At 26.2% G+C, this 10000-nt stretch overlaps 1 protein-coding gene across 1 annotated transcript in view; it reads right to left on the reverse strand.

Moving 5' to 3' along the window:
* The window catches only part of LOC100197078 (uncharacterized), a 134302-nt gene that overhangs the window by 63312 nt on the left and 60990 nt on the right, over positions 1–10000 (reverse strand). The window contains exons 13-16 of the mRNA XM_065802339.1: positions 3975–4137; positions 1418–1644; positions 773–1033; positions 548–675 (exon numbers count right to left, since the gene is read on the reverse strand). Coding sequence (XP_065658411.1) covers positions 548–675; positions 773–1033; positions 1418–1644; positions 3975–4137 — 779 coding nt within the window. The remainder of the gene's footprint in view (positions 1–547; positions 676–772; positions 1034–1417; positions 1645–3974; positions 4138–10000) is intronic.

A 10000-nucleotide genomic window follows, 5' to 3' on the forward strand; every position in this document is an offset into this window, starting at 1 on the left:
CTGCGCTTACAAGGTGAAATTCAATTTTATGTGTATTTTCTCTTCTTTTTTTTTTTTAAAAAAAAACAAGCATTTTTTAAATGGACGAGCTTGAAAACTTTCCAAGGACTACTAAAACAAAAATAAAAATATTTAAACGACTTTTTTATTATGGGTTATTTACTTTTAAAATTTTGCAAAAAAGTTTCCACAAATACTCATTTTTGGCATTTATGCCGATCTCTGGCCCACTATGCAGTGTCAGACAGGTGTTTCAGAAGATTTCGAAAAAATAAGAAGCTCAAAATGGTTGGAAAAACTTGTCAAAAAATATATATTTAAAAGAAAATTAACATGTAAAATGTTATACTTATTTTTTTTCTTCCATAAATTCAAAAAAATTTAAAAAAATAAAAACTTTAAATTCTAATTTAAACCATTTTAAATAGTTTTAACGCTTTTCCCTAGGAAAAATTGTTTTCCTCAATGCAGTGTTTGACCAATAACAGCTGACATTATAACAATCAGAATTAAAAATAACTATTAAATGTTTTAAATTATAACCTACCTGAACTTCTAAAGGTGTAATCGGAAATGGATCTGATTGAACTCCATAACTATCACGTGCTAATACACGTAAAGAACAACTACCATTTGTTCTTTTACTAGGCGGGAGTTTGAATGTTAAATTAGAAACTGAAAAAAAAATAGATTAATACCTAACTACTTAACTAACTTGTCATCACCAAAAAGAAATCACCAAAAAATTTGAAAAAATAAAGAAACTACAAACTTGTTCGAGCTGTACTTATCACAGACCAAGTATCATTACAATTGTATTGATAAGCATAGGAAAGTGGCATTTGATCATCTGTTACTCCAGTGCATACAATTACAAAATCTGTCTGAATTGCAACACCTGTATCTGGAAAAACGTTACAGGTTGCTTGTGACACATCTGGAGGTTTGTTTACATAAACAATTTCTGCTCCTGCACCACCTGACAGTTCACCACTTAAACATGATGCATTAATGCGAAACTTGTATTTGTAGGCTTAAATAAATTTTTTTCTATTCAATGAAAAACTCATAATGCCGCAAAAAAAATAAAATAATGAAAAACATTAAATATGTTATTAAACATTTCAAATATAATATAAAAAATATTAAAAAACAAAAAAATATATAACTAATATTAGCTTGTTTTAATTCTGAGCTCATAAAATTTAAATATACTTTTTGTTTTGTTTAAGTAATATATTATTTGTTTTGTTTTTAAATTTGTAAATGTAAAAAAAGTTTTAATATAAAATTTGTTTTATTTGCGAGACCATTTAGGTTCAATTACTAACAAATACTCACTATTTGTGAGATCATTATGAATTTTTATTTTTTTGTAAAATAAAACTAAATAGTATAACAAAACTTGAAAAAACACCTGAGTTTAAACTATTAGCTTTAACAACAAGGTTGCGCATGACAAAACCTGTTGTTGCATTAATTGTTTCTGTAATATCTTCATAGTTAGAATTATCTTCCATTAAAGAGGTGCGCAAAACCATCCAATTATAACTAATCTGTGAACATTTTGCTTTGTTGGAGACTGACGAACTTAAAGAAAGTTTTGAATTTGGGTCAATCAAGGCATCACAATTTTGTTCACACCTAGAAAAAAATATTATTTTGATGTTATTTTAAAGTCATTAATCTATTAAATTTAAAGTTTATGATATAATAAATTATAAAAAATTTTTACATAGCTCTATTTAAAACAAATAAGTTTATTTATAATTAAAGTTAAAACAAATATAAACAGAAGGCTCATTATTAGCTGGCAAGCTAGCTTGTATGTAATACAATCACAGAAAATAATGCCGTGGTAACTTTGTTAGTTGCCACGATAACTTTGTTAGTTGCTTCCTTTTTTTTTGAAACTATTGTAGTAAAAGCATTCACTTTTTCTTATTTTTTACAAATATTACAAATATTTGGTTCTTTTTCTGAAAATAATATTCAGGTCAATAATTATTAAAAAATTTTTTTTTTGTCTGTAAATCTAAAAATTATTAAAAAAAAATATTTTTTTATCTTTTTTATATGTTTACATATATTGTAAAATTTTAAACATAGACCTATGTTTACAGTTTTGCCATATATTCAAATGATATTTATGTAAATTACATATATGTAAATAATTGAACTTGTATCTGTGCGAGTTAAATTTAAAGTGTTAATAAAATCTCATAATAGAGTATGATTAGTATTGCAATTAAAAAACATAAGGTATAATCAGCGTCAAAATGTATAACAAATACAAAATTATTTATATATAGTATATAAAAATTTATAACTTTAAATGTATATGTAACTAAATTTTTAGTACATATCAAATAGAATTATATCATATAAAGTACAGCGAATATACAGTCAGAATAAAATTTAAACTTGATTAATAATAAAACTGAAACAAACTTTTATTAATTTATTATGGCTATTTAAAATTTTTTAGTCCAAATAAAACAAATGTGTTTGTTAGTAAATTTTTTTCTTAAACAAGTATTAATTGGGATGCAATTAATTATACAAAACTGTTTAATGGATAATTTGTTATGAAAGTTAACTTTTTTGGCTGTTTCAATTTTTAAATATCTGTTTTATTATTCAACTTATATTTTTAGAATTTTCAACACCCAAAATCGACATCATTTCACAAATATAAATTAAAAATCGTGTTTTTTAGGCGGGGTTCAGTGGATTAATAACTTGTAAAAAATATTTTTAACTTAAGTCATAATAAAAAAGAACGAGTTTCTCAGAAATGTACAAAAAAGGACAAAAAAAGGACAAAAAAGTACCAAAATGTACAAAAAAAACCCCACAAAATATACAAAACAAGTAAAAAAAAACAAAATATATAAAGAAAATTAAAAAAAAGTAAAATAAAAAAAGTAAAAAAAAGTACAATGTAATTCCAGTAACATTTTTAAGGAAAGTTCTTTGGTCTATTGAATCCAAATTTAAACTTTACAACTTTAAAAAGTCTTTGACAATAATCAAATTAAATATAATTAATTTCAAACAATCTAGTATAATCAATGTCAAACAGCCTAGTATAATCAATGCCAAACAGTTTACTAGGTGTAATTAAAGCAAAAGGGAACCACCTAAATATTAATAGAAAAAGTATAATTACATGCTAGACTTAAATTAAAGAACAAAAAAAGTTTGAGATTAAAAATAAGAAAAGATATAGAACTGAGTTTCCATGGAAGTGTCTGTAATAATAGAAGACACAATGAGGTTCAGAAATTATATTTTTATATAATGGAAATATATCATATCATACATACACTATATATCCACAATATATAATAATAAAATATATAGTTTATATCCACTAGCTACCTTGAGACTACTATTTTCAAACAAAGTATCACTTCTTGATTTTAATGTTTGATATTAATGTGATAGAAGCTATTTTAAATAGGGGAGAAAAGTGGCAAGAAAGGGGGGGGGGGACTAATAGAAGTATTTAAACTATGACATTCAAAAAAATATCAGGAAGCTAAAGTTTGTAAAAGCAATTTAATGATCTAAAAATTAAATAAAAATTGCACTAAATGAGGCAGGGTTCAACAAAACAAAGAAATTTTAAGCAATTTATAAAAGCAACATTTTGAAATAATCATTATATATATGATCCTTATTTTCTCCATCATCATCTTACCATCACCTCCATTATCTTCTTAACTTCACTTGAATCACTTCTTAACTTCAACAAAATAAAATAAATAGTTATCTTGAAAAAATAAAAAAATAAAAAAAGTTATCAAAAAAAAATAAATCTTTAAACCGGAACCATTATTAAAATGACGTTTAAAAATCAGTAGATGACAATAATAATTATGAAAATGACAACAATTATAAAATAACGCTAAAGTTTGTTTAAAATATATCTTTCAAATTTTTAAAATTTTGTTTAAAAAAACTCTTACTTGACTAATACACTAAGTGGTTCTTTGTCTTTTAAGCATACTGTTATATCCCTAATAGTCTGGCGCTTAAATTGATCCATTGATTTTGTAATTTTCAAACGTAAATCATAACAATAGTACCATAAATAACTAGTTTTTAAAACAAAGTTCAATCCCATTAGTCCTAAAAACAGCAAAAAATACATTTATTAACTAAAATTTTTTACTATAATTTATATAGTTAGCAATAAATCTAAAAATTTTCTTTTGTCTTCACTAAGAAGTTGTTTAACTTCAATAAGTCTTTGAATTTTTAACAAGTAAGAGGTAACAGAGCTATGTATGTTGTTTCAGTTTTCAGGCATTTCAATATTTGTTGTAGACATTTGGAATATAACACACATAATTTTATATATTTCCGGTTTTTCCTACATAATTAAGTAATTAACATAATTAAATAATTAACATAATTAAATTACAACTAGCTCTTAATATTTTAATTTCTCCAAGTAAACATATCTTATATAGACAAACAACGGAGAAGTTTGGCTTTGAAAACTCTGCAAACTTCAGAAACTTTTCTTGTATCATGTTTGTATATAATTGTTTTTTTGTAAGAGGTCTGGAAAATACTCTTCCAACCTTCTGGTGTTTTTGCTAGAAACTTTTGATTCGCAATGGCCATATATCTGGCACATAAATTTCAAATCAGTTTGATACACTTTACTTTTGAAGCAATTGATAATTTAAAAATCATATAGCATGGAGCATACATCATCACACCATTTGTTGCTAACAGTTTCATCATAGCAATAAAAATATACTTTTTGAGTTGAAAGTATGCAAGTGTTGAAAAAATAAAATGACAGTGGCAGAAAATAGTGTTCATATTGATTAGGCATTTCAGGATTTTTTTGGAAATCCAAGCTGATTACTTCACAAACAAAAGCATGCTGAGTTTGAAGACATTCAGCTCTTTTCCTCTAATAAAAACATTTTAGCCTTTCTCTGGTGTCCTATTTAGGAACTAAATACAAGGTTTAAACTACAAGGTGCACCTAATGATTAAAAACAAAATAGTTGATAAATAACTGATAAATTTTTTTCTAATCTCACAAATAATGTCACAAATAAGACATTATTTGTGAGATAAGAAAAAAAACTTTAGATAAAAGACATGTCTTATATATAAAGATCTTATGCATATATATATATATATATATATATATATATATATATATATATATATATATATATATATATATATATATATATATATATATATATATATATATATATATATATATATCAGGGCTTGTTCTAGGAAAGAAATTTGGGCAGCCGTATCCCCCGTCCTGGAGATATTTAGCAAAAAAAACAACATTTGCTGTAAAAAACAAAACAAAACAAAAAAGTTCCTTAAATTTTAATTTTGGCAGCGCCCAAGAGGAATAAAAGTTTTTAGAGCATGCAGCAATACAGTTAAAGAATGAGACTTTGCCGAATAACGAGTGAGAACGAGTTTTAGTCAATGAAACTAGAGATAATAGCTTCTGTAAGTGTAGACCATGATAGTATTTGTAGAAAAGAGAAAGAGATGCAACTTTACACCAATCGGATAGAGGCTCAAGCTTAGCAGACAGAGCAGGTCCAACTACGTTTACAATGCATTTTTGAACCTTGTCTAGAAGAGAAAAAGCAATCTTTTTTTTTTTTTTTTTTTTTTTTTTTTTTTTGTTATTTCACCTCCCCAAGGCCCAGAAGGCCACTACAAATGAGGAGGCTACTTAATTGTGGTTATAACCCTCTCTCAACTCTATAACTCCGAAACACGAACCTTGACGAACAAGGCCGCTGCGCGGAAAAACAAGTTGAGCGCGGTACTACCAGGGACGTGGTGGGGATCGAACTCGGAACCTCTCGCTTATGAAGCGAGCGCACTACCACTACACCACTACCGCATATATCTTAGAAGAACCAGCCTAAATATTTCAACAGTATTCCACACAGGGACGAATAAGAGATTTGTAGAGGTAGACATTAGAATCAGGAGAGAGAAAACGGCAAGCATGATAAATACAAGCAGATGTTTAATTATCAATTGATTGTATCCTTAGCAGATGTTTATGTATCTTTAGCAGATGTTTAATTATCAACTGATTGTATATATGAAATAAATTAATTTGTAAAGACTCCGATAGTCAGATGCTTGGCCTGGGCATTAACATTCGTAATAATTCACCCATTTATCGATTTGAGTCCTATTTTATGTGCTTTTCATTCTCCCTTTTTTTCGTATTTTATCGAAAATGCAAACTAAAAACATTTATCTTGCAATTGCTTATCTGCAATATTATTACTATATATACATTTTTATGTTTAATCGTACATATTTTGTACAATTAAACATAAAAATTGTATATAACATTAAAACTAATAAATTATTAAAAATAAATAGAATTTTAATGCTTGCTAACTAGAAGATCAAAAATTTTTAATAGAAGAAACACCTTTTTATTTTGAATTTTCTAATTCATTCTAACTCCAATATTTGCATAATTTTAATTTCATTTTTATATCTACTTAATTTAATTACAAATGTGTGCGTGATTTACAAAAGTTTTTTAACATTGGTTTAATTAATAAAGTTATCAAAATACAGAAGGTTTATTAAACTACAAAAGTTTACTTAACATCTATTTAATTGATGAAGTTATCCAAATACATAAGGTTTATTAAATAAACTTTAGTTATATTTATTTTAAGTAGAAATTGTTTTTGAAGAGGAAGATTATATTCGAGATTCAAATGATTCATTGTTAATTAATGAAACATCTGAAGCTAAAATTAGGCACCAAATTATTGGTTATAACAAAAACGCCAGGAAAGTTGTAAAAATATTTAAAGGTCCACAAACAAAAATAAAAATTATTTACAAAAGTATGTAAAAATTGAGTTTAGAAAGATCATTCATTTAATCATAGATTGCAAAACCTGATGGAGAAGCTTGTTGCTTATGCTAGACTGATTAGTGAAGTTAAAATTAAAAAAATTATTGTGTTAAAAAAGCACTTCTAGATTTAGAATTTGATTCCGACATCGATGATTCAATTAGGATGAACAAGAAAAAATATAGAATGATATCTGATTTAGAAATACTTTTACTCTCAATAAAACAACTTTGTCAACAAGAAGCAACTTTAATTTCTTCTGATAATGCATAAAAGTTTATGTTGGCAAAAATAAAAGAACAACAATCTGAAATTGGAAAACAATTGTATGCTATAAGTAATCGAATTTAAGAGTCGAGAACACTGTTAAGGAGCTTAGTATATCTTCAAGGCCAGTTATAAAAAATTCCAGAAGTTTTTCTACCAAATATAAGTACCCCCCAAAAAAAATTATGATAAACCTGATGAAGTGTTTAAACTGGACAGATATAATAACAGCAGCAGACTTGAGTAGAATAATGTCACAACAATTAAAATGAACAAATTAAATAAAATGATGGAAAAAAGATCGACAGCAATACAAGCACAAACTATTAAGGTAAAAAATAACTTTTAAATTTCAAAAAGAAATACTGTTATTTGAAAGTAGTAGCTTAAGATGTGATCACCTTTAAAAAAATATGATTACATATTATGTATACAGCCAACAAGTATAGAGTCCAAAAGAGCATTCTCAGTTTTTATGTTTAAAAAATTGAATATGGTTAAGCAATAAAATGATTGACACTTTGATTTTTTAAGGTAGTACTTTTAAAAATAAATATAACTTATGTATATTCATGCATGTTCATATTATTTTTAGTTATTATTTTTATTAATACAGTGTTATCATTTTAAGGTATTGTTTTATAATATAAATTACAAAGGTTCATTAATGAATAAAGAACTTTATTTATATCATAATTAAATTAATCACTTTTAAGTATTTGATGAGTACTTAAAATGTTAGTTCTTTTTATGCTTCTCTTTCTACAATTGTGTTTTTTTCTATTCAATTCCAGGATATCAAGGGATATCCTGGGATTGAATAGAAAACCACAACTTTATCAATCCTGAAATCCCAGGATTGTAAATGTCCGGGATTTTGCTATCCTTACACTTCACTCTATTGCCTTTCTTTTTGTTCTATATTTCTCTTTCATTTTAAAACTATACTCTTTTCAATGTTATTTCTAATCAAATTGACCAACCTCTCCCTCTTTATCCTTCAGCCAATACTGATGTTATTGGTGACTTTAATACTCATCACACTGAATGACTTGGCTTTAGTTTCAGTGATTCTGCAGTCATTTAAAAGCCCACAACTTTTGCCTTTCTCAATCTCTAACTCAAATAGTCAACTTTCTAACATGCTTTCCAGACAAAGCAAATCATTTACCTTCTCTACTCGACTTATGTCTTGTTTCTGATCCTATTCAGTACATAGTTTCTCTACATTCACCCTTAGATGCTTCTGATCACAGTTTGATCTCTCTAAAATTATTACCTCATTCTTCTTCATGATCAGAATCCCCCTATCATTGTACCTCTTTCAACTACCTAAAACCTGACTGGGACTTTTTCCGTGATTTTCTTCATGATACCCCTTAAGTAGAAATCTTTTGTCTTCCTGCTGACTAATGTGCTTCTTACATAACTTCTTAAATTCAAGCTGGCATGGAATCTTTTAATCCCTCTCAACAATTCTAACTCAAGCCTCTTTCTTCTCCATGGTTTTCCTTTCATTGTGCTGCTGCGATTTCCATTCAAAACCATTACTTTCATATCTATCAGCAAAATAGTTATCCAGAAACAGACAACTACTTGTCTATTTTCTGGATGACTATTTTGCTGATATTTAATTTTGATAGAAACAATTGTAAAAAAATTATGTTTAACCCTAAAGCTTGCTATTCTTAGGTCACAAAATCTTGTATTTTTTCTCAAAAATTAGGCTTACTTGACTTCTGGAGAATTTTAACAATATCAATAATAAGGGCAAATCTGTTATTTCACCTCTCTTGTATGATTCAGACTTTGTCGCCTCACCTAAAAACAAGGCTGAAGTACTTGTTAAGAACTCCACATCTATATCATCTTTTGATTCCACTAGTCGGGTTTTACCTGATATAGCAAACAAACAGGTTGACCCTTGCTTGATATTACACTCCAGCTTCTGTATTTAAAGTGATTTCCTGCTTAGACTCTTCTACAGCTTGTGGTCCGGACAACATACCTGTTATAGTCTTGCAGAAGTGTTTTCTCCTAGCTGTTGTCTATACTTTCAAGACTATTTAACAAGTGCTTATCAAAGTCTTGTTTTCCATCCTTATGGAAAACAGCATTTGTTATCCTTATTTTCTAAAATTCTGGAGAGCGATCGGACTAGTCTAACTACACCCCATTAGTCTTCTTCCTATCATAAGCAAGGTTTTTGAGTCTATGATTAACAAAATTATTTTCTCATCTTGAATCTAATAACTTACTTTCTGATTCTCAATATAGATTTTGATCTTCTTGTTCTACAGCTGATGTGCTAATAGTTATAACCAAACAGTAATATTCTTGTCTTGATAAGAAGCCAACACTAATATATATATATATATATATATATATATATATATATATATATATATATATATATATATATATATATATATATATATATATATATATATATATATATATATATATATATATATATATATATATATATATATATAGATATACATATACATATACATATATATATATATATAATATATATATATATATATATATATATATATATATATGTATATATATATATACATATATATATATATATATAAATATAAATATAGGTGTATATATATATAAATATAAATATAGGTGTATATATATATATATATATATATATATATATATATATATATATATATATTTGTTTTCTTTAGCTTTATAGTTTGTTCTATTTTGTTAATAAATAAACATTTTATAGTTCTCAGCTTCTTTTTTTTCCTAAATATTTAATTTAAATTTTTTTTTACTAATTCATTCCCAACAATGCTGAAAGCA

Source organism: Hydra vulgaris, chromosome 08 (genome assembly GCF_038396675.1).
Source record: "Hydra vulgaris chromosome 08, alternate assembly HydraT2T_AEP".
NCBI classification, from domain to species: Eukaryota; Metazoa; Cnidaria; class Hydrozoa; order Anthoathecata; family Hydridae; genus Hydra; species Hydra vulgaris.